At 39.7% G+C, this 25,449-nt stretch overlaps 1 protein-coding gene and 1 long non-coding RNA gene across 2 annotated transcripts in view; both read left to right on the top strand.

Moving 5' to 3' along the window:
* Positions 1-14,042, top strand: part of TGFBR2 (transforming growth factor beta receptor 2) — a 61,155-nt gene extending 47,113 nt beyond the window's left edge. The window contains exons 4-7 of the mRNA XM_063303921.1: positions 1,841-2,640; positions 3,108-3,249; positions 8,932-9,059; positions 11,561-14,042. Of these exons, the coding sequence (XP_063159991.1) occupies positions 1,841-2,640; positions 3,108-3,249; positions 8,932-9,059; positions 11,561-11,740 (1,250 nt within the window). The 3' untranslated portion in view covers positions 11,741-14,042. The remainder of the gene's footprint in view (positions 1-1,840; positions 2,641-3,107; positions 3,250-8,931; positions 9,060-11,560) is intronic.
* Positions 1-25,449, top strand: part of LOC134497916 (uncharacterized) — an 854,438-nt gene that overhangs the window by 204,428 nt on the left and 624,561 nt on the right. The gene's annotated exons all lie outside the window — the stretch shown is intronic.

The following is a 25,449-nucleotide window of genomic DNA, read 5'->3' on the forward strand; positions in this document are numbered from 1 at the left end:
TCTTTTACATCTGGAACTTCTGTCATCAGAAGGGGCATGCTCCAGGTCCCATCTGCTAGGGAGTGTCATCTGGTGGGACCCAGGAGGAGAACCTTCTCTGTCGTGGCACCCACCCTCTAGAACATCATTCTCCAGGAGATCAGACTTGCCTCAACCCTACTGGCTTTTCATAAAGCCTTAGAAACCTGGTTTTGTTGAGCCTGGGGCCCCAGACATTTTGTTATGTGGTTTTTATCTTGTTTTTAAGTATTGTTAGCCTTTCAGAGTCATGAATTTGAGATGGGTGGCCATACAGATTGAATGAATGGACAAATAATGAATAAATAGTGTAAAATGAGTGATCTGTCAATTTTAACTCTTTGAGATTTTATTTCCTAGTGATTCTTGAAATGCTGTGATTGTATTATAGGTAAAGGTAAAGGTTTCCCTTGACGTTAAGTCCAGTCGTGTCCGACTCTAGGGGGCGGTGCTCATCTCCGTTTCAAAGCCTTGGAGCCGGCGTTGTCCATAGGACACTTCCGGGTCATGTGGCCAGCATGACTCACGGAACGCCGTTACCTTCCCGCCGAAGCGGTACCAATTAATCTACTCACATTGGCATGTTTTCGAACTGCTTGGTGTGCAGGAGCTGGGACGAGCAACGGGAGCTCACCCCGCCGCGCGGATTCGAACCGCCGACCTTTCGATCGGCAAGCTCAGCAGCTCAGCGGTTTAACCCGCAGCGCCACCGCGTCCCTATGATTGTATTATAGGTGACTTGAAAAATATTTAATATGAATTTAAAGGAAATTGAGTGATTTTTACATCTGTGTATATATGTATATTTTTCATCATGTTGACCTCCCCTCCCCATCACCCCGAACTTTGAAACCTAAGCTAAAAACGGAATTGGTACAGACAACCTCAGAGTATGATTACACAAGTTATTCATTCCATTGTGGTTACAAATTCCAATGTTGTATCTCACTGGACTAGATTTTTAGCTGTGGTATTGAGAGTTTCACACTAAAAAAAATAAGCAATTGTTTCAAAGTATTCAATTTGCTCTACTAATCTAACTTTGCAATAAAAATAACAATGACACACCTTTTAGTCTAGATTAAGCTACATTTTTTCCCCGTCTCATGAAAAATATTTTCATGAAAAATGAAAAAGCAGTTCAGCAAGCTGTTCTCTAGGGTCTAGTACAAGACTGTCAAGCTGAATCTGTGAGGTTACTTGAAACAATCATTGTGGTTAAATGCTGATTAATTATTGTTCTAGATGAAATGAAAAACTGAGCTAGGCCCAGCTCAGTATTTGTATTCACATTCACATACACACAAGCATTTGCAAATAAGCTAGAATTCCCTTTTTGCGCCCATTTAAAATGCTGAAGTGAAAAAATACTGCAACACTATATTCTTAGCATTCTTGTAATCTTACAGGATTGCTTAGTACTGTAGCTTCTGATACTGCTATAAAGTAAACTATAGTTCTATCATTATTGTGTATGTCTGTGTGCACTTTCGAGTCAGTGTTGACTCCTAGCAACTGCCTGGACAAGTCCCTGCCATTTTCTTAGCTTTTTGGAAGTAGTTTGCCATTGCCTGCTTATCAAGGCTGAGAGGGAGTGACTGGCCCAAGGTCACCCAGCTGGCTTCATGCGTAAAGTGGGACTAGAACTCAATCCTAGTCCCACATTAGTCTCATGCCTAAAGTGGAACCAATCTCCTGGTTTCTAGCTTGCTGCCTTTAACCAGTACACAAAACTGACTCTCTTTTATAATTACAGGACTATAATTATCTTAATGGCATTTTTCTATATTTTCTAACAGTTTCGTTTATACCTTTTTTCCAGATGCCCCCTCAAGTACGGAAGTAAAATACGTGATAGCTTTGGTTGCAGTTATATGCCTCGTCCCATTGCTGATGATTGCCATTGCTGTGATCATTATCTTTTACTTTTACCGTGTTCAGAGGAGGAGGAAGCTCAACAAGGCGTGGGAGAAAAATGTGAAGTCCAGGAAGCACAAAGACTGTAGTGATGTTTGCGCCATTATGTTGGATGATGATCGCTCTGACATCAGTTCTACTTGTGCTAATAATATTAACCATAATACCGAATTGCTGCCCATTGAGTTGGACACTCTGGTAGGCAAAGGGCGATTTGCAGAAGTCTATAAGGCTAAACTGAAACAAAACACATCAGAACAGTTTGAAACTGTAGCTGTCAAGATCTTCTCCTACGAAGAATATGCCTCCTGGAAGACTGAGAAAGACATCTTTTCTGACATAAATCTAAAACATGAGAATATCCTTCAGTTCCTTACAGCAGAGGAGCGCAAGACAGATCTAGGCAAACAGTACTGGTTGATCACTGCTTTCCATTCAAGAGGCAACTTGCAGGAGTACCTCATAAAACACATCATTAGCTGGGAGGATCTCTGGAAATTAGGTGGCTCTTTGGCTCGCGGGATTGCCCACCTTCATAGTGACCACACACCTTGTGGCCGGCCCAAGACACCTATTGTCCACAGGGACCTGAAGAGCTCCAATATCCTGGTTAAAACTGATCTGGCCTGCTGTCTCTGTGACTTTGGGCTGTCACTGCGGCTGGATCCTACTCTCTCAGTTGATGACCTGGCCAATAGTGGGCAGGTAAGCTGAGGCATGAGGAGCAATTTGGAGAGCTAGAGGATTTTGATTAACACATGGTAAAATGCCTAGCTTTGTGATGGATTGACTATGGTTAGAGGCAGGCTTGCATAACTGCATGTCTTTCCTTGTAGTATCTCTTCAGCAAAATCTAGACAATCCTTTGTAAGGGGTGGAGGGTAGCTTTAGCTCCAACTGCATTAGTGTCTTCAGTGATTCTCTTTTCCTGGCAACTCTTCACACTTAGGGAGAAGACCATAAATGTTGCACTTTGAGGCATTGCTTAAGTGGTGATTAAACTTTCTTCTGGGCCATGCAGCCATGAAAATTGAACCTATTTCCATCTGCTTAGTACTCTCCCATCACCTACATAGCTGATTTTATTTTTGAGATAAAATATTTAGTGGTGGTTCTGCTTTCTGAATAGATAATTCCATTTAAAGCATTTTAACTTTTGTAAATGCTGACAGGTTGGTACAGCAAGATACATGGCTCCTGAAGTTCTGGAATCCAGAATGAACTTGGATAATGTTGAATCCTTCAAGCAGACTGATGTGTATTCCATGGCTTTGGTTCTGTGGGAAATGACATCTCGCTGCAATGGTGTTGGAGGTACGTTAGATCCCATAGATTTAATTTTTTTAAGCAGATGTGGTTATAATTCCTTATCTATTATGCTTGCAGGAGGTACATTTATTACCAAGTTTAGAGAGGCTTGCAGTGTTGTTCATAGAAGGTCTCCCTTTCAGGCCGCTTCTAGCACTAGTGAGATAACCTCTGCTTCAGTAATAGAACTGTGCCATCAAGTTATCTTATTTAAACATGTTCAAAACCAAGAGCAGGCAGTCTTGCTGGCAGAGGAATTAGCAAGCAAATCATACTGTTCATCCCCTTGTTCCCAGCGATCTTGAGCAAAGTCATTTGGAAGAAAAAGGAGTTCAGGTCAATAGGCAGCAGGAAATAAGCACTTTTGAGTGGGCTCATTGAGAGATGGGAAACATAGATCCCTTCCCGTCCAGCAGTTCTGTTCAAGAAAGCTAGTTTTATCCCTGCTGGCTTTGGTGGAAAGTTCCTGACTTCTGTGGCTCCACAGTTCTCCATCACAGTGGAATTTAGGAATCCTGGCAAGCTACAAGAAGAAGCCAGGGTGATACAGAGATGAAGGGAGGATTCCTCAGTCCCAGTGCTCATTCCAGAACCAATTTAGTTGACCAGAACAGATCAATTTGTTAAGAGAGATGAGAGATACTCGTAATGCATACAGACCGCTAAACACTTTACAGCAGCAAAGTTTAATTTGTAATTTGTAGTTAGGCCAGGGGTTGTCAAATTGTAGGCCACAATCCTTCGGAGGTGTGTGATCAACATAGAGTAGGGTTGCAGAATCTTTTTAAAGCTGATCATGCTTGCACAGACATTGCTGATAAATGTATGCCTGCTTTGCCTAGGCAACCCCACAGCAGTCACAGGGGAAAGGGAAGCTTGGAGTGAACTTTGACTGTTCTCCACAAGGAGCACTTTCAAAACTTTCTTCTACTTCGGTTGGGCATAGTCACTAATGCAATATTACACATTTTGAGATGCACAGATTATCGTTATGAAAAGCTAGTGGTGTATTATTTCTTGTCCGAACATTCATTTTATGCATGAGGGGAGGTCATAAAAATCCATTTATCATTTTAGTGGGTCAAGTACCACAAAGTATGAGGATCCCTGTTAAACCTTTATTGTTTTAATCATTCTGATAAAGACAATAAAAAGCTGATAGGGTGGGGGCAGGGGAAGGACATTGTTCTTAGAACTCCGTCTTACTGCATTTCACAGCTTCCCTTTTTAAGGCATGGATGAACTGTTTGTTCTGGAATACTCTTGCATCATTGCTGATTTCCTGAGAACTTTTCCTGTTTCTGTTTCAGTACCCTGGAATAGTGCCTAGGGAAAGAACCACCCTCAGAGCAGCTGTGCTCAGGAAGTTACAGAGCTGCCTAAAACTAATACAAAATTAATGTAATCAGGTGAAAAAAATAATGTACTACTTTAGATAAAAAAGGATAGAGTCCTTTATTAATCTCTTTAAATAAATGGATCCTTGGACATCTCAATGTACAATGCCAGTGTTTAATATGTAGGCAGAGTAGGAGCATGCTTGAAGAACAATACAGTAAGCTTGGAATTACATGTTCTTGATAAAGCAAAGGGATTACCAGCTAGAATAAATGGTAATGATGGATGGATGGATGGATGGATGGATGGATGGATGGATGGATGGATGGATGGATGGATGGATAGATAGATAGATAGATAGATAGATAGATAGATAGATAGATAGAAGTAATACTAGGAGAGCTTTATCAAATAAATGTAAGAAAATGGGATGGATTTTTGAAAAGGATGCAAGTCACAACTGTTGTCTATAATATCCACCATAATGGTTGATTACTAATATTTTGGAACAATAAAATCCAAAAGACCTTAGATAGCTTTCTTACATGTATATGAGTTGAATTACATAATGAATGGTGGAATTCTGGGGATTTTCTGTGTAGTATATAAAGTTTGTAAAGTGCCCTTAGATTCAGAACAGAAACATCTTGATTTTCAGATATGGCTACCTTTGAGTCTATCTAGCCAAGTCTTCTCACTGGCCTCCTTTAGGGCTTCATATTTTCATATGGTATTAAAATGTTTTGATTCAAAACTTGCACTTAGCAGGTTCTATCCCCTTATATTATAGGAGGTAAATACACTGATTGATTGATTATGTGCCATCAAGTCGCAGTTGACTCTTGGTGACCACATAGTTTCCTCCATGACAATTTATCCCTAACCAGGTTCTTCAGGTCTTCCAACGGGGTACCCATTACCACTGTAACTGAAGCCATCTACTTTCCTGCGGGCTGTCCTTTTCTTCTCATTCCTTCCACCTTTTCCAGAATTAGAGCCTTCTCCAGAGAGCTAGGTCTTTGCATAATGTGTGCAAAGTAATATAATTGAAACCTGGTTATTTGTGACTTGGATTGATTTGTTCAATGATCCATTTGTTTGTTTTCTTGGCTATCCATGGTACTGTCAGGAGTCTTCTCAAACACCAAAGTTCAAAAGCATCAATACCTTTTCAATCCTACTTCTTCAAGGTTCAACTTTCGCTTCCATAGATTGTCACAGATAATACCATTGCTTGCACTATTCTCATCTTTGTAGGTATACATGCATCATGACATCTGAATATCTTATCCAAGGCCTTCATGGCTACTCTGCCAAATGCTAGTCTGCAGTATATTTCTTGTCTACTTGTTTTTCTTATTGTTAATGGTTGATCTTAAAGGCAGAAGCTGTCTACTACTTCATTATCTTCACTGTCAGTTCTAAGGCTGGTTGTTGTACCTGTTGACATTAGCGTGGTCTTCCTTACATTTAATTTAGCCCCATTTTTTCACTTAACTGCTATTTTTTGTACTTGTCTTTTATTACTGAAGTTTGCAGATCTGTTGCATTTTCAGCTTCAGGGTAGTATAATCAGCATAGCACAGGTTATTAAGTAGTTGTGAAAACAGGGGTAGGGAAAACCTTTTAGTGTTCTGTGATATTTATTAGTTTAAACACATTGCTTATTTTAAATTAAATGCAAATTTTATGACAAAGAGGCGTTGTCTTTCAAGAATGAGACTATGATATGTGTAAGGGTTCTTTGTTCACCTTGTCAGGTGGAGGTAAAGTGAACATCTTCTAAATATAGTCTCAGTACCACTTTAATCCTTTTGAGCTAGCCTTGCCTCAAAACAGAAGATACAAATAGCAATGTAGTTGTAAATGAAGGAACAACCTTAGGAAAAGGCCATTCAATTGCTTGTTGGACAAATGCTGAGAAAAGTGTATGTGGGAAGAAGTTGTAGCTTGCTCAATGTTTCACTAGAGTGTAATTTAGAAGCCATATTTAGAAACTCAGCAACGCTGCTTTTAGGAAAGCTTGAGGTGCTTGCTTGGTAGTTCACTTAGCACAACAGCTGTATACCAGATGTTATGCTTTTGTGAGAAATATCATTTTCATCCAAACAATTTGCCTCTGCAACTGACATGGATACTCTGAGAAAGCAGAGCACAGCAAACATTAAATGATCTGACAGCTCTTCCAAAGCCACTTGTTTTCTATATCTTTGTTGCCTGTATATGACGTTAGTCAGAAACATCCAAGTTACCCGGGAATAATTTGAAAAATACCTTTCCAGATAGCGTCTGCTCTTTGAGCTTCTTTAAGCAATGCTGGATTACCTGAAATGTTTGCTGGCTTTGTCTGAAACAGTGCATTTGGATTCGGGATGAGAGTACAGAAAATTAGTACACTGGAAGGACTCTGGTGTTTGGGAGGGAAGACAAGTCTAAATACTTTGGAAGAAGAGTAGTCTGCACTTCGTTTTCCAAGGGCTCAAAAGCTTTTGGTGTTCAGCTATAAATCCATGGCCAATTTCTTACTGGCTATAGCAGGCAAACATCAAATGCAATGGAAGAAAACTGAGCCCCTTGCATTTTTCTTCTGCCACTTCATGAAAACTGGCACAGGAACTTTTGATTCAGTTTTAATATCAACACTTAAATTATGGAGACATGACAAATGAAGGCAAAGCTGCTATTTTCCCCCAAACAGTTCCGTTTCCAAAATGTGCCTTCTTAATGAACTGTTTTTCATTAAAATTAGAATGAAGTGTATGAGCTGTAGCCCCCACTCTTTTGAATGAGAGTTCTGCAGGAGTAATACTATATGCAAGTGTTCTGATTTCCCTTTAAATGGAGTCATTGGCTTCATCCTTTTTTCTCCACAAAAGAAAGCTTGGCACCTTTTAAAATGCCCTTTATTGTGCTCCAGGTCACACTTGTTTCCTTAGACTGGCTCCAGGAAATATACTTTGTGTCTGTTATTGTGTCCATGTTTCAGTTTCATCCTGCATCCTTTCATGTCAAAAATAGATTACAGGGAATTATCTCATTCAGCCTATCAGTGCTCAGCAAGCAAATTGTATGTTGGATGATTGAATGTGTCCCTTAGAAATAGACCTTGAGTCTTCATGACAATGTTCAAATATGAAATGCACATTTAAATGCAGTAATGCCATTCCTGAGAGAAATCGCAATGATTTGGCCCCCTTCAGTTCAATTCAGTGTATTGGTCTAATCCAAAGCTGCTTCCTGCCTACAGAAACCAATTCTAAAACCAACATGATACAAAGAGGGCCTCTGGTCTAAATAGATGTTATTGCTCTGTATTTCTCAGTTGGTACTAGTAAACTATAGTATGGCTTTATCAAAAAATTTAAGGCTATTTAAAGTATTTGTCATGGGAAAGCATGAAAGTAAAAATTTCCAAAATAAATACTTGTAAAACATGTTTCAGACATGTTGCAGATCATCTGTAGCTCACTGGTAGAGGTATGTAGCTAAACAGAGAGGGCAAGTCCACAGTGCTTTTATTTTTAATTTTAGGAACAATTTTATGATTTGGCAAATTCTCACATGGCAGGGCAGGAGGGGAGAGAGTTGACTTACATTGGATTCTTTATAACAGGAGTTTTAAAAGCTTAGTTTGGCTACTTTTCTTCTTCCTTATCTTCCTGCACTGCTTGCCCCTCCCTGGACTTGCTTTTTGTTTGCTCAACTTTCTCTTCCATATCCCTCCTTTTTTCCTCCCTGGCCTCTTCCTCCATCTCTGCTTTTTCTTTGGGTGACCCATCCTCCTCATCCCCCTCCTTCCACTTTTCTGCCTGAACTGTGCACCACCCTCCCCTCCCTTTCAGTTTCCATTTGCTTTCCCATCCCTTTCCTCATCACCCAGCCCAGAATCCAGCTCTCCTTTTCTTATTCTTCCCTCCCCCAGCACAGGAGCCAGTCCAACTCCCCCAATCCCAGAAGTAATGAGTGTGTGTGTGTGTGTGTGCGTGCATGCATGCATGCATGTATGTGTTTGTGCTTGTCTGTAAATATTTTAAGTACAATCCCATCCGTTTGGAGCATGGACCCCAATGTGCCTCTCAAATTCATGAGTAGGCCTCAGCTCACCCTGAGTTCATACCCCTGTTTCACAATTTGGCAGGGACAACTGCATGACAGGTCCACAAAATGCTGGAACATTTAAACATTGCTATTTGTTGCTATAAAAACAGAAAATGCAATACTGAATTCAGATGATAAAGGACAGGTGCCAGCAGCAGATTCTACTTTATCAAGGAGAGACCAAAATGGACTTCTTGATTTTGATATTTGAGTCTAACCAAGTGTCTTCATTGTTGCTTATTCTCTTATCAGAGGTGAAAGACTATGAGCCACCATTTGGTTCAAAAGTGCGAGAACATCCTTGTGTAGAAAGTATGAAGGACAATGTTTTGAGGGACAGAGGACGGCCAGAGATTCCTAGCTCATGGCTCAACCATCAGGTAAGACAGTGCCTTGATTATTTTTGGAGGGGGAGACCTCATGGGGAACTGGCCAGGCCTCACATATAGTAGAGTCACCACGGAAAGTATATTTCAGTTTTTTAAATGATCTAATAGATACTTTTCATTCAAGATACTACAACTAATACTAAAATATAATTCCAATACTTATTTCTGTGTTTTGTGTTTCCCTTGAAGTCCTGTTTATTGGACAATTGAATTCAAGGAACAAGCAACAATGGGAAAAAAATAAAACTAAAAAAAAATTGCATGAACATTCTGCCCAAAGGTTTCTCAGAGTTGTAAAAAGGCCCTGCAACATGAGTGCTACTTAATGTGATGGAGAGATATTAGAAGCACTGCTGCAGCGAAGTGGTGATAGGATTGCAGCTCTGTTCCATATGTCTCCTTTTCTGCTGCATTATTTCTCTCAGTTCTGCCTTGTCAAGTTGCTAGAATTTCATTAATATGGACCATTTTCATTTTTATTCTCCTTTCACCAGGGCATCTTATTACCATAGACCACCTTCGGTCAATGGAGTGATTCTTTGTATTAGATTGCAGTCAAAATTATACTGAAAATCTGCCTTTGGTATTTTCAAGTTGCTGCTGTGGTTCTTCGTTCTTTTGCAAAACTCTGAAACCCAAAGCAGTTATTACTGCTATATGTAATGCCTCTGTTTTTCCATGCAATTTCATTTTTGTTATATACCCATTATTCATAATACTAAATTTGAAATGGATTTTACATAGCCTTCTTTTTCCTCTCCTTCATTTCTTAATGAAGATCGTTGACATTACCAATTTCAAGTCAGTGTTTAATATTTAATTTAACTTAATGTTGGTAATGTCAGAATGCAAAAAAAGAATATTATTTGTATAATTCCAATATCACTATACTATTGACAGTTGTCAAAATCGGCTATGAAGTAAATCATACAATTAAATTTTGCTTTTTTAAAGAAAGAACATACTAGTTTTAACCCTTTCTTGTGATCAAGAAAATGCTCAGTTGAAATAAAAGGCCAAACACTTTAGTATATGATTTAATGAATTAATATGCATGAGCTAGAGGCAAGAAACTACATAAATGTTCATAAGATTAATATCTGCCCAACACGTAATCTTGACAGGGCTGGAATTAGCCATTATGTTTCTAGAACAGAATACCCACAGTGAAAGTCCCACTATGGGAGAACTGTAATTAATGTCACAATTACTTGAATACTTTAACATTAACAACATTTAGCATTAACAGCAGAGGTTTGGAGCACAAAAAGAAGTTTGTGCCAGCAAACTTCTTTCTGCTCTTACCCTTTATCAACCTCTTCATCAGCTGGAAGTCCTGGAACCCTTCTGTATCTCAGTGAAGAGCAGACAGAGGGAGCTCTCCAAAATCAAAACTAGTTTCCACATGTAGACCAACATGCTATGTTGAACTGGAATATTCACCCGGAATTTTAATTTGGCAGTATATAACTATGGGTTAATAAATAATTCAGCCTTCAGAGGGGTGCAAGGCAGGTAGATGGTGAAAAAAAGAGGAAAACCTCCTCTTTCATTTATTTTCATGAAGGAAAGAGAATGTTTTTCTTCAATAGCATTATTTTGAAATTCATGCCTTTTAGTTCACTTGATTTTTTTCATACTTTTTTATTTATTATTCAAATTTTGCCACCGCCCATCTCCCCCAAAAGAGGGACTCTGGGCAGTTTACAATAAAATTGTACTTGGACAATTATTGACAAAATTAGTGGCTGCCAGGGCATGTGCTACTGTTAGACATCAGTGGGAGCTGCCTGGAAGTATTAATTGCAGGTGTCATGAATGAACATGATAGGGTTGTTTTTTTTAATGTATATTGCCTTCTATAGAAAAAAATACTTAGTGGATTTTTTGCTCAAGTGTCAAAATAACTTGGCTGTTTCAGTGTTATGCATATTGTGGTAACTGCTGCTTCACCCAAGCCAGAAAAATGTCTTGGTCCCTTCAAGACAATTCTGCAGGCATTGGTTAATTTGGCCAATGCCATCTCTTCTTGTAAATATTGCAAGTACATTGTAAAATCCCAAACTGTATTCTCACCACTACACAGCTTCCTCAATTGGGAAAAAAATCCCCCACAGGTATGACTATCATTTTACTGTAGAAACTAATTACAAAACAGGGCTTAGTAATATTTATTGCAAGTAATAGCCTTACTAATATCTCAGTGTATATTCATCTTCTCTAAGATCAAAAGTGACTTGTATAAGTAGTAACTTGAGTTATTATAACTTGTGACAAGCTGTGTTTCCTGTTTTCACTTAAGAACACACAGACACATGGTGTAAATTAGAATTCTGTATTTTCCTGAGCATTACTATTTGTAACATGAATACTACATGAGAAGATTTTGAGAACATTTATACCCTTTGTAGACCTCTCACTGTTTTTTAAACCATTTATTGAGTTCTGTGCCTTCCAGAGTTCAGAGGCATTGCTTTCTGTGCTCATTTCAGGGTATCCAGAAGGTGTGCGAGACTATTGTTGAGTGTTGGGACCATGATCCTGAGGCCCGGCTGACCGCACAGTGTGTAGCTGAGAGGTTCAATGATTTTGAGTACCAAGACAGACTCTCAGGAAGAAGCAGCTCAGAAGAGAAGATCCCTGAAGAGAGCTCTGGCAACAGCGCCAAGTAAGAGCTGGCAAGACCAGAGGAATGTCCACTTTTAGGTTCTCTGCTCAGCCTTGGAGTAATAAGGAACCTTTACCATTGGACCTTGTTTCTGTGACACTGAAGAGCGGCTATTTCCTCCACCCTGCAGCTCCAGAGAAAAGAAATGACTTTATGGGGGAAGCCATGATCAGCCATGTGCAGCGCCATGGCATAGCAGTCGCTTCCTTAATTGTGCCATAGGATAAGCTACATTGGTGCTTCCTGAGAAAATCGGACTGTATTACAATGCCAATAACAGTTGCACTTTATCAATGTCTGTATATAAAACTATGGAAGAGCAATGCTAGGTATACATAAGCAAAGCTCTGCAAAGAGTCTTCCAGGAAACTTCTAATAGATAGGAAATTGCAGATGTCTGCTAAGATAACTGGCAGCAGTATTGCCTTATTCACCTCACCCAAACCACAAAAACCTGTAGGTAACTACACTGCAAATGCTATCAATTGCTGCACCTTTTTTTCAGTTGATGGGCAAAGAATTAGCAACTAGTAGAGTTTGGACATATTTGAGCTTTTAAAAAAAAAAAAAAGATAAAGTAACTATGCAATGGTAATTCAGCTGGTTCCTGAATGTTTAGAATTTGTGGGTTAATGGACCATTCCCAGTCAGGGTCTTCGTTTTGTTTTGTTTTTCTCTTCAAACCTCATAGAATTTGGAAAGTTCTTCTTTTCTTTTTCTGTCTTGTCTGTACAAAGAATCATTAATTCCCCCTCCCTTTCTTTCAACTTGCACTTCGTGTTATCAGCCTTCATATTGGCTACAGGTTTCCCTGCCCCCGCTCTGTGGAATTGGGCAGCACCAATTATAATTGGAACAGATGTTTTGCATTTGCTATGCATTCTGGAAAAAAAAAAAGTAGATTCCTTTCCTCCCTCTTTTCCTCCATCCTTTTTGGATCAATAACATCGTGTCTCGTTTCTTAAGCCCTTAAATTCACACTTGATTTTGTGCCCAGGAGGGATAGCAGATGAATTCCTTCCTGAGTGTCTGGATTTCTATGATGCTTTGGCAAAGATTTGCTCCACACTCTGGGCATGCATTGCTTTTGGTCCTTGTAACGTGCATCATAGCCAGCCCTGCCTGCAGCCGCTTAGAAATACTACACATTCCTAAACTGATCCCCACAGGCAAGGCTTACATTCTTTTAGTCTTCCAAAATATTTAGATTTGGAGCTGGCCTCATCAGGAATTTTAAATGACAGGATTTCAACTGTTTGTGTTTTCTTGCAAGGTATGCATTCTCCAACCTAGTGTCCTCCAGATAGGTTGGACTGCAGATCTGTGATGAGAGTTGGAGTCCAACAGAACCCGGGGATGGGGATATCTCTGGTAATTAATCATTTTTGAAAGTCTGTCAGTCTGGCTACAACTGCCTTGCTGCTATTTTGTAACAGGAGAGGTCCTTTCCTTTCCTTTCTAATTTCATTAAAATTAGTCAGTGCCAGAAACAGCCCTTCAAGGTTGAAGGATGTATTTCAAGTGCAATCCTCTTTCATACAGGAGACAGATGTTTTTCTGAGAGCTCTTCTTTTGTGTAGCCAATAGGAAAGAAAAAAGTATATTCGTGTAGGAATTTTTTAAAATTTATGGGGAAAAATATTTATTTTTAAAAAGCTTTTCTGTGTCTGCCTTCTCTGTTAAATGTTTTAGAAATATTTAAGCATTAAGTGGGCACAAGCTCAACAAAATGAAACGAGATTTTAAAATGACAGGCAGTGTACTAAACTGTGGAGTTAACTAGAGGTTAGTGTTGAATAGTGGTGGGATCTAGTGACCTCTAGTGGTGGTTGCTTAGAGTAGCATCCTGAAAAACAGCTGCATAGGAAAGAAAAATGAGCTTTATTACAAACGGGAAAGCAGGGTGCCACTGTGTTGCATACCTAAATTGCTAATTTCGGAGCCTGCTTTAAATGTCACTGCATCTTGCTACCATTTACCTCAGTAGTTCAGGCGTTCTATCCGCTTAGGAGATTCAAGCAAGGTCAGTATTTAAATTGGCAGTGTAGACATGCCTAGGTCTTCCTTCTGAAACTGGGGTGTGTTTGTCTGTCATGCACTGGCAAAAACCTGAGAGAGCACTCAGCTCCTGACAACCCTCTACCTTTTTTTATTACTACATTTAAAGGGAAATTTTTAATTTTTCCATGAAACACTTTTAAAGTACAATATATATGAAAATAGGAATATCTGCATATCTAATCTTTTTATCAGATTCTTTTTCAAGCACTTAACCATATTTTTGTATAAATAAAATCTTGTACCCAGTGCTTTTGTTTAAAGGTCTTATTCATATTAAAATACCTCAGAGCGTTTCCGGAGATAAACCCTCAGATTGACAACATAATTCAAGTTTAGGCAGCATTGTGCCTGTGGGTACTGTAATGATGTGCCCATGAAGACCATTTCTGATGCTTACCAAGCTCTCTGCCGATATGACTTTATTTCTCTTAGATTCTTTTAATTAAAAATAAGCAAATAGCCAGCATACTGTACAGCACTAGCTTTTAATAACAACTTTATTCCCAAGAAGGCCTCCACTTTCCAAATAGGTTCCAAAATATTCTTACATAATAAAAATGGAGGATAGGATGGCTGTTTGGAAGTGTGCCCACCTGCTCAGAAGAAAAGTCAAAGGTAGGTTGAGATTGTACAGATCGTTGCAGGGAGTGGGGAGTATTTTAAGTATACAATAGGCAGCATGTTCACCAGTTTGCCCACTAGTAAATTTATTCCTGGCTAACAGGCTAACCACATTCAGGGAGTCAGCATTAATGGCTCTATTTTGAATTGGAGGGCAGTAACTAGTGAGATTCTGCAAGGATCAGTTTTGGGGCCAGAATTATTCAACACTATTATTAATGCTGGAATTAATGGGCTTATCAAATGATGGAATTAATGGGCTTATCAAAGTTGTGGATTACATAAAATTGGGAGGTCTGGCAAACACCCAAGACAGAACAAAATTGCAGACTAATCTGGGCAGATTGAAAGATTGGGCTGAAAGGAACAAGATGTCCTTTAATAAGGAGAAATGAAAAACTACATTTAGAAAAAAAAAGTTTAAGACACACACAAGATTGGGGATTCATGGACTGGAAATGCTACACCTGCAAAAGACTTGAGTGTGGTCTACAGGTTCCCCTTTTTTTTTCTTTTTTGGTGCCCTTAAATCAGTCTTGATTCCTGGTAACAGCCTGGACAAGTCCCTGCAGTTTTTTTGGCAAGATTTCGGAAGTGGTTTGCCACTGTCTGCTTCCTGGGGCTTAAAGTGTGTGTCTGGCCCAAGGTCACCCAGCTGGCTTTGTGCCTAAGTGGGACTAGAACTCCCAGTCTCCCAGTTTCTAGCCTGGGGCCTTAGCCACTACACCAAACTGGCTGTTGCAGGCTACCCTAGCTCTGTATAATTTGTATTATGGCTAGACAAACCTTCCATCAATTGGAATGAATGATTCATTCAGGTATTCTATGCTGTTTTCCAGAACTATTTCATATACATGAACTTCTACCTTAACAATGACATGCCATCTTTGTAGATACATGTATAGGCCTTGTGGAACATCAGTAAGGGATGCTAGGATTCCATGTAATTTGTTCACTCATGAAAATGCATTATATGACTTAAGAACAATAACAAACTAATTCCTCCTATCTGTAAAATGGGAATTCTAGTTATGGGGTCATTATGGCAATTTTTTAAAATCCGTTCAATCATGTCTGATTCTCAGAAACTGCCTGGACAAGTCCTTGCAGTTTCTGGGCAAGGTTTTCCAGAAGTGGTTTGCCATTGCCTCCTTCCTAGGGCTGAGAGTGACTTGCCCAGGGTCACCCAGCTAGCTTTGTGCCTCAGGCGGGACTAGAATTCACGGCTTCCTGGTTTCTAGACTGATGCCTTCACCACTACATCAAACTGGCTCTATGTCAATAATTTACACATAAAATCTCTGCAGGCCCTCCATTTTAAATACTGGTGTGTCAAAGATAGTTTGAGAGTAATTTGAAGCAGATTTCTGAATTACCAATGAATTTAAAGTCATCCTATTCTTCCCCTTAATTGTTTTCCTACTTTCAGTGAACTGCGTTAGGCAGAGAAGTACTGGAAGGAAAGTATAATAATAGAGACCATAATATGGAATAATGCAGTTCCCCAAATACTTTGTATTATAAGTGAGTGTATAAAATACAATTTTTTCAAATTAATCAATAAAATAATACAGATAGTGTAAGCGCATGTTTGAGATCCTATGTACAAATTTATCAGTATAAAAAAGATGACAAACAATATATCTATGCTTCAAATATAAACTCTCTGGAAATCCAGTAATCCATCACAGCTACACAGTAAGGAATATATTTGTAAGTCTAACAACAGAGACAGGCAATTGCATTAACCTTGTTTTTGCTTTCTTTTTCATCTTCAAGTAATATCTGTTTAGCTTCTTCATGTTAATTTGTTAGAAAAAGCTTGTGTCATTATTCACACATGCACTTAAATATGCACACTTCCTACTGTGAACACATTTGTTCTTTGGAGAAAATGCCTTCCTACTGCTATTTTTCTCTCATACAATTTTTTTCTTCATAACTTTTGAAATGCAGGCCACATAATTTTTTGTACAGGATTTTAGGTTTTCCTAGATATTTGGTGGGATTTCTTAGCACTCTTGCACTTCCTAATGCTTCTTTGGTTGGGAATTGTAGTTTGGGAACTTAAAGTGCTTTTAGGTTAGTTTTTAACTGCAATGAAAACTGGCTTGAGTTATGTTTAGGCCAGACCAGTAAGGAACTTGACCAAACTCAATATTTAGAAATGAATTTCAAGGTCAATAAGAAGTAGAAATACTGGAGAACTAGTATAAAATGAGCCTGGTGGCCCATTCCTATTAAGAAATAAACTGCCCTGTCTTTTCACAGAGCCATTACCAAACAGATGGTCAAGATTAGCTCTTTATTTCTAGTGTATGAAGAAACACAGCTTTATCCTTAGTCCATTATTTGTATTTTTAAAAAGCATACTTGTTTCATTCACAGAATTATATACAACTATATAATGGAATAGCCTTCCTCAATTTTGACACTCCCTCCACACACAAATAGACTCAATTCCCATAATCTCTTTGCCAGTGTGACTAAAGAAAATATTAAATCCAACACATTAGGGGGGGCCACTGAATTGGGGAAGATTGTCCCCAACTAGACAACCCATAACCCATTGGGTCATCCTTTCCACGTACAATGTAGGCTGGTGCCATTTCTTCTCCCCTCATGACCTTCAGCAGAGCCCCAGTGAAGCCTCAGCCACCTCTTATTCCTCCTAAGCTGACCTGCAGAACTGCCTGACACTTTGCTGAGGATAGGGGGAACAAAGGGAAGCGCTGACCGCGAGAAAAACTTTACCCCGCTCCCCATCCTGGCATGTCTGCACAGGTCCCCTCCAAGGAGGAAGAGGACTCACCTGTTGACCGCCGGCACCCTCCAGCCAGCCCTACCTCTCTAGCAGGCATCCAAGTCACTCCCTTGTCCTTCCCTCGCTGCCCACCGTTGTTAAGAGATTTCAATTTTTGGCCTCGGTTCCAAAGTAGCCAATCACTGCTTGCCCATTGGGCCTTGCCACCAGCCAATTGGGCACAAGGGCCAGATGGCTGTGGGAAAGAGGGTGGGGATATGCCCCTCCCATATTCCCTTGAGCCATGCAACCTATGAGTTTCTGGGAGGTGGTGTGAAATCACAATCACATGACTACAGCTAATCGTGGCAATGCTGCAGTGGCCACAACTTTCTGAATAAAACTGGTGTGAAGATCCTTGAAATTTCAATTCCATGAGAGTCATGGGTCCTGGATTTTGGACACATTCTTTAAGCTAACCCATTTGAGGTATCTTTTTTCAAAAATTGTTGCCCTATGATGCACCATTTCAGCCAATTGAAGGTTACACACGAACAGAGTTTTAGTACCATATAGATGGAAAGCTGCAACATTCATATCGTTTTAAGGAGATGAATCTGAAGTCAGTCATATCAAAGACCTCTACTACTTCTTCCAATTCTCAATGACAAGAATGAGAAATGAATGACAGCAACTAGTAACAATTATATGCATTCATTCTTCAATGTGTTAGCTTTAGAATAAATTGAAATTAAGCCAAATTGGTATCTGTCATCCTTTCTGAAATGAATATGCAACACATGAACACATATGCTACTCCACACAGATTAGACTGCATTAGTCTCCCCAGGTTTGAAAATATAATTTCACAATCATTATGCATTAAAAAATGAGAAGCAAACTTTTCACAAGGTGGTGTTGATGCAAGCCAATCTTGGCAATGGACTCCCCAGAGATCTGGCCTAGTAACAGATTGAACAATCTTATCCTGATGAATTATAGGATCAGAATGTAAAAAAGGGGCTGTCTCCTCCACAGCTTGATTATTGATAATGTGCCATCCAGTTGTTGTTGACTCATAGATTTCCTCCATGATGATCGGTCCCTAACCTGGTCTTTCAGGTCTTCCAATGGTGCACTGACTGCCACTGTAACAGAATTGATCCACCTTGCTGCTGGTCATCCTCTTCTTCTCTTTCCTTCCACCTTTTCCAGCATTAAAGTCGTCTCTGGGGTGTTAGGTCTTTGTATAATGTGTCCAAAGTAGGAATAATTTGAGCCTAGTCATTTGTGCCACAGGTAAGAACTGTGGGTTGATTTGTTTGATGATCCAATGGTTTCTTTTCTTAGCTATCCACAATATTCTCAGGAGTCTTCTCCAACCCTCCACAGCTAACACTGCCCTTATTTATTTATTTAGCCACCCGTCTCACATACGTGACTCTAGGCAGCTTACAATAATTGTTACCAGCAGGATGGGTGGAGAGGAATGATTTTAATTTCATTCTGCATGCCTGCATGGTGATTTTACTCTACCACTACCTGCAAGGCTAATATTTTGGCTGTTTGTTTTAAAAGACCCAACAGATTAATGTGTTTGGCCATTATTCAGGAATACATTAACTCCAAAGAACCTCTTGGGAGTTTTGTAAACACACACTCAAACTCTTCTTTTACTCTGCTAGCTACATGTGCAAGGAACAATGATTAAAGGAATATCAAAGACTGTGTTCAATGTGAAGTTGCTTTTTATTTATTTCCCAATCATCAGAAAGCAGCTAATCCTTCCTATAAAGAAGGGCATGAGGATATATGTAAGTTCATATAACATTGCTCAATTATTTTTCCTAGGTGTGCATCAGGTGTTAGACTTATTATAATGGATTACTGTCAAGAATTTTTGACACCTGAAGGTTAACCAGTCTTGCCACAAGGAGTGAAGTACGTTCAGTTGTGGCTTGAGGAATAACTTGCAAATGAATTGGGAGCTTGAAAAGAAGATAAAGTGATAGGTCTAGATATTTTCCAATTAATGCTGTTGCTTGTCTTTCTCATCCTATGGATGTATTTCAAATCTTTCTGCTAGCAGCCTTTAATTAGCATGTCAATCAAAGTTCAGTTTCTTTTGCAATCTTTTTCTGATGGTACAAAGCAAGGCTCAGGAATATGCAGGAAAAGATTCTAAGTTGCTTCAGTTGTGATGAAAACTCCCTTCCTTTTCTAACCACCTATCTACCTTGGTTTAGCTGGCTGATTTTAATGTAAGACTACCATGGGAGGTAATGCCACGGGGAAGGGGGCACATTAGGACCACGGAAACAATAACACCATGCCAATAAAACCACATGCGACAAAACTGCAGCAGGGATAAAGCAATGGAAACATCTAAAACCGAGATGGGGAGCCAGTGGCCCCCTAGATGCTGCTAAACTATAACTCTCAGCTGCTCCAGCCGGCATGTAAAATAGATGAAAGATGCTGAGAATTATAGATCAAGCAACAGCTGGAGGTTTTCCATTCTTAACTAAAAACATTAAAATGCACAGGAAGAGGAAACCTTTCAAAAAAGAGGCTCAGGGGATGCATTGGAATTAAGGTTAACTTGAACTTCAAGAGATAAGAATCTGGTTGTATCAATGAGGCTTGGGTGGAGGAATTGGGAGAACTTCATCTCTCTCAGCTGTGCCTTTCTGAACACTCAGTACAGCATCTAGATAGATCTAAGACTGGGGAGGAGGTTTAACTTCCGGATAAGATGGGACTGCAGCTTGTAGATTTCCTCATCCTCGCTGCCTCTGGCTATACAGCTGTGGAATTGTAGTCCAAAGGTATTTAGAGGGTACCAAATGGTGGAAGGGTGATCTATAGGGAAGACGTCTTGTCTGAGAGTGAGGCATATCTTCCCACGGGTTACTGGGGCAGAGTTGCAAAGGCTGGGATAGGGTGGGTGTAGCCGGGTATTTTGCATTGCTGATAAAGCTTAACAAGGTTTAATACTCTGTTAGACACTATATGTTATTACATTTAATCCACAGCTTTTGTGATAAAGCAGGGGTGGGGTTTCTGACGGAGTGGAATTCTGGGAAATATAGATGCAACCTATCTATAACATAGATAGATATATCCAGATTGGGAAAAGCTACAGTGCTGTGTCTTTTTAAATTACATTGTTTTGGATACATATAGAGCAGCTGTGATGGAATTCTAGTATTCCCCAATCAGTATGAAGTTGTTCTACTACAGCCCCTAAGGATTTTTGTGGATTTTGGACCCATTTCACATTGAAACAATGGGTGGGAAAAATCATCACTAACCCTTAGATGACTCTTCACTGAAAGGATGAGATTTTAAGTGAAAAAGGCACCGGAGTCCTACTACCCTTTTCTTCAACATATCTTTGTGAAAGTTGAGTTTTCAGCACTCATCACAACCAGAACAGAATACTGAAACAGAGCAAGCATAACATCCTATGACTTTCTTTAATAAGTCTCATTCCAAACACTGATTATTAAGATTTATATATATTAAATATATTAAGTATAAATAAAAAATTAAGAATATTGATAAAAACATGTTTATTTCAATATTCTTTTTACCTTTTTTAGAGAGTCATAGGTATTCCTTCATTTTAAAAAATGCTTAGTGTTCTAGGCAGTGCAAGGGCAAAGGTATTTGGCACTCCTAGGCTACACTGACTGATGGTGCCACCTCCTGATGATGCAAAGATTTGAATTTTTAGAATGATTTGGAAGGAAGGGGAGTTGGTGCCCCCTCAGCTTTGACACCCTAGGGCAGGGCCCACTTGGCCTTAGCCTAAAACCAACCCTGATTCTATGGTTTTGAAAAGTTTGAGAGACCCTGCTCAAATTTTGTTCTTAAAAAAAAAAAGCCTCAGTGTCTCTGCTGGGGCTGGGCTAACATTTAAAAAATAATTTTAGAATAGATGGGACTCTATTCTTTTTCTAAAAATGAATCCTGGTAAATTAATTGCTGTATTAATTATGGAATAGATTTTATAATCATAGCACTCCAGTCATAGCCACATGTTCAGCCACAAATCTCCGCAGCCCATTAAAAGCAATGCAGAACAATCTGCATATACTTGTAATGCCATTTTTCTGTGTTTTTAATATGATTTCTGTTTTAATGACTATGTTAATTAACAGCCAGAAGTAACGAAGAAGAAATTATATGCACTGTGAGCTGCATACCAGGCTGTCATTAAAATGACAATATTTGTTTCTTCTTGAGATTTTTGAATCTGCTTCATCTTTAGCATTCCAAGCTTAAGTATTCCTTTCTAGTAGATGTGCAGTAACTCTGCAGATATTGGATTGGATTCAAAGATGCCATACAGTCATGGACAGGCTATTATACTGTACATCTAATCCAAAACCAGTTTTCCTCAAGTTGGTGCCCTCCAAATAGGTGTGACCCACAGGTGACTTGGAATTTGGGGATGTTTACTCCTAACATGTCTGGAGGGCACCAGGTTGGGAATGGCTACCTCCATCCACAAATGTCCTGTGCACCATCAAACGTGCTGGCTACTCTTTTGTAAAAAGCTCCTGCTCAGACTATTTTAAGTCACCCTCCTCTTCCCCATCCTGCACTTATTTGCTTGTGCTATCATTAGTATTCACTACTGAGGAGAGCTACTACAGCTCTCAGTCTAATGAATTAGCACTAAATTTAGGGCCAGAAATACAGACCAAGAAAGAAAAATAGTGGCACTACTGTGCTATTTTAATGAAAGGTTCACCTGAGATCCTCTTTCAGGAAACGAATACTGTCTTCAGTCAGAACTAAATGAAGTGAGTATTTTCTAGTCAGTTCAGTGCTAGGTACACGCAATGAAGCAAGTGCACACTGTTTGTCTTCCTTTAGATTTGAGCAACTGATGCTGATTAGTTTGAAATCTTGCTTTCTTTTTCATCTGAGTCATTTAATACCCAATTCCCACCAGTTCCCTTGCTTTCTGTTCCTTCCCCTTGATCCCCCTGCCACTTGCCTTTGGCTCTCCCTTCAGAATAGCTGCTTTCTTTGGCCACTTTAGGTACATTGGACCCCACTTGGGCCCCGCAGCAGCTGCTGTTGTGTCTCACTTCCTTAAGACCTATGTTGCTCCTCTTCTTTAAGCCAAACGACAAGACCAGAGAGATAAGAAAGCAATGACAAGAAAGGAGGAGGAGGTTCTCAAAGCTATAGCATGAGACTTGACAAATGCCCAACAGGCATCCCCTACCATTACCCAATAGGGATGTAAAGGAAATCTGCCATGGACCTGAGACTGAAACAATGTGAATGGCAAAAATGGGGCCAGTCACAGCACAGGCAAGCAGCATTCTACCATCAGTTGGTCACCTCTCAAAAATCCATACATATAAGGGCGGGGGGAATGACTTCCGGGTGAGGAATGCTGAGCTATCACGTCTCCGAAACAAACCAGTATGTTGTACAATCTTGCAGGACCACTGTAACATAGTCCTGATTTGAGTACCCACCAACATTCTCATTACTGTATCCTTGACCAATGACAGTTTCCAAAGACTCTTCAAAGGTAGCTCCAAGTAGGGGACATGGCCAAGTCTGTTCTTGTTAGGAATGGATGCAATTGGTGCAACAGTTTAAGCAGGGCAAAGCACTCTGGCTGTAGCTGCTACCTGAGTCTCCAAATATGAAGCTGTATCCACAATTATACTTAGACTAGAGTCTTGATTCTTCAGGAGAATATTACCATATGTAACACAACTTGAAATTCTATTCTAGAATCAATTTGCTTTCTGCCCAGAAGTATCTCTGCCTTAATGAATTAAGGTTCTGTTTATTAACCCTATCCAGTCCATTACAATAACCAAACACTGATTCACATCATCATCTTCCCTGATGAGGGAGGGAGGGAGGGAGGGAGGCAAGGCAAGGCAAGGCAAGGCAAGGCAAGGCAAGGCAAGGCAAGGCAGGCAGGCAAGGCAGGCAGGCAGGCAAGGCAGGCAGGCAAGGCAGGCAGGCAGGCAAGGCAGGCAGGCAAGGCAGGCAGGCAGGCAGGCAGGCAGGCAGGCTATGTGAACTGTTATGCAAGAGCAAGAGTGGTGCTGAGGCACTGCCCACTTTTAGGTCAATCAGTTGACCTACCCGTAAGTGGGGGGGGGGACCCACATGGAAAATGGGTGCTGAATCCAGGGTTGCAGACTTCTTCACAGCTAAAAGAGAACTGCAGAATAGGTGCAGAGCCTAACTGCCAGATGGGGGTGGTCTCATACCAGACATGCTGGGCCAACTGAAGTCAAGCAGATCAGCAACACTGGCTGTCTCATTTCAAGGCACCTCCTCCATGAATCTTAGGTTATTGAGATGGTTGTTCTTGTGCTGGGATAAGAGGGAAATCAACACTTCTACAACAGAACACCTAAAGCCATCTTGGGGCTGCCTTAGAAGTAGGCTGTGACATTGAAGACATTGTCAGGACATGTCCTCAGCATACAGTAAGTGGCATCTTCATGTCATGGCAAGAAGGTTGTACAGATGCACTCCTAATAATTCAGAAAGCATTATCAAGAATGCATATGTTAAACCTCATGCTAGCAAAAGCTCCTATCCATATGATACATTTGAATTAAACTGGAACTTAGCTATAACAAATGGATGACCAGGTATATTATAAAAAAACTGCTATAATCAAGGAGGTTAGTTCCTGATTCATGTGCTAGGTGGGCAGCTACAGTATATAAATTGATTAAATAAAGAAATAAATACATTGGATATGAATGATTTTATCAGGAAGTTCAATTGGATTGACTCAAGGTTTTCCTTCACCATTGCTGTGGCCATTGTCCCTGCTCTTTCACTGAGTTCACTAGAAAATCAGGGACACAATTTGGCTGTATTAGGAGAGACAAAGTGCTTATGAATGACAGTGTCAAAAGTAATTCATGTTACCTCTTCAGCAAGGCAGCCATTACAGATGTTCACTGACAATTCCACAATACATCATTAAATACAGGATTGTCCCAAATCTTCTATTTTTTGTTAAGTTTCTTCATACTGTGCAAAAGTACTTTCTTTTTCCACTGGGTTTTGGTATTGTTCCTGCCTAATTATTTTCTAGTTACAAAATTAAAATTGCAGGTAATGTAATGCTTGGAACAAAAGCATCTAATTTAATTTAAATATCAAAAAAGAAAAACCTTCCATTGTATTTCTTCCTCCCCATACCCCAGTTACACAATCATTTTGTCAGCTAGAGCAATTTTGAGTGCATCCAACTTGCAAGTAGCATATTTAATCATGACATAGTGAATTTCTGCGCAATTACATCATTTGGGCAATTACAACACTTCAGCATGCAGTAGTAATATTTTTGCAAAGGATATTTACTAGCCTGCAGCAGTAAATAAACTGGAGAATGGATGATTTCTAGGAATGTAATAACTGCCTAGATTTGCTGACATTATTAAGGAATAGGATTACTTCCGCCCAAGAAGTGTAAGTAAGAAGGAAGAGAAATTGGTTGCTTGAAGCTGTTACAGAGCAACATATTCTATACTAATTCAAGAATCAAAATGGTATGTAGCATCGGCTTATTATCTGAAAAGTCAATGAGGAACTGAAATCGTTCAGTTTATCAGTCCCCCAAATTCTTGCTACTGATATTTTGTGAATTAACCATACCACAGAAATGGAGATGTAGATACATATAGCAAAAGCAGAGACAGTTAACATGTTCTAGCAAAATTTCAGAGACATATAAGTGCTGAACTTCCATTCTCAAAACATGCCCATTTTTGCCCACAGTGGCAAGCAGTGGAGCTGAAATTCATTACCCCATTTTGTGACTCTTAGTGAGTTTTGCAGAGTAGTCATTTAAGAGCCAAAATGGGTGCCTTGAGCTTCACAGTTATTTATGGGAGCCATTTCATCATTTGAAATTTCCCATTGTCTCCTCCAATTCAGTATTTTTTACCTGTATTTAAAGGCTCGCAGAAATGTAAGACATTAAGTCCCCAGCCCCAGTCCCCAACCCCAACCTTAAGACTCAAAGAATCCAGTTCCAGACATCTCAGCCCCAGATGCTCCAGTGATGCCTCAAACAGCTAATCTTCATACCATGCAAACTACTTTTCTGAGGATTTACTATTCCATCCAAAGTTCATGACTGAGACAAAGTCCTAGAGATGCCATACAAAAACAAGCCTCTCTAGACACTCTGTTTCTGTGGACATGTTCTTTTTCATGCCCAAGCCACTGCAGCCACATTGTGGGGTAAAATAGGAGAAGAAATTATGGTTGGT

The sequence above is a fragment of the Candoia aspera genome, chromosome 4 (genome assembly GCF_035149785.1).
Source record: "Candoia aspera isolate rCanAsp1 chromosome 4, rCanAsp1.hap2, whole genome shotgun sequence".
Classification (NCBI taxonomy): Eukaryota; Metazoa; Chordata; class Lepidosauria; order Squamata; family Boidae; genus Candoia; species Candoia aspera.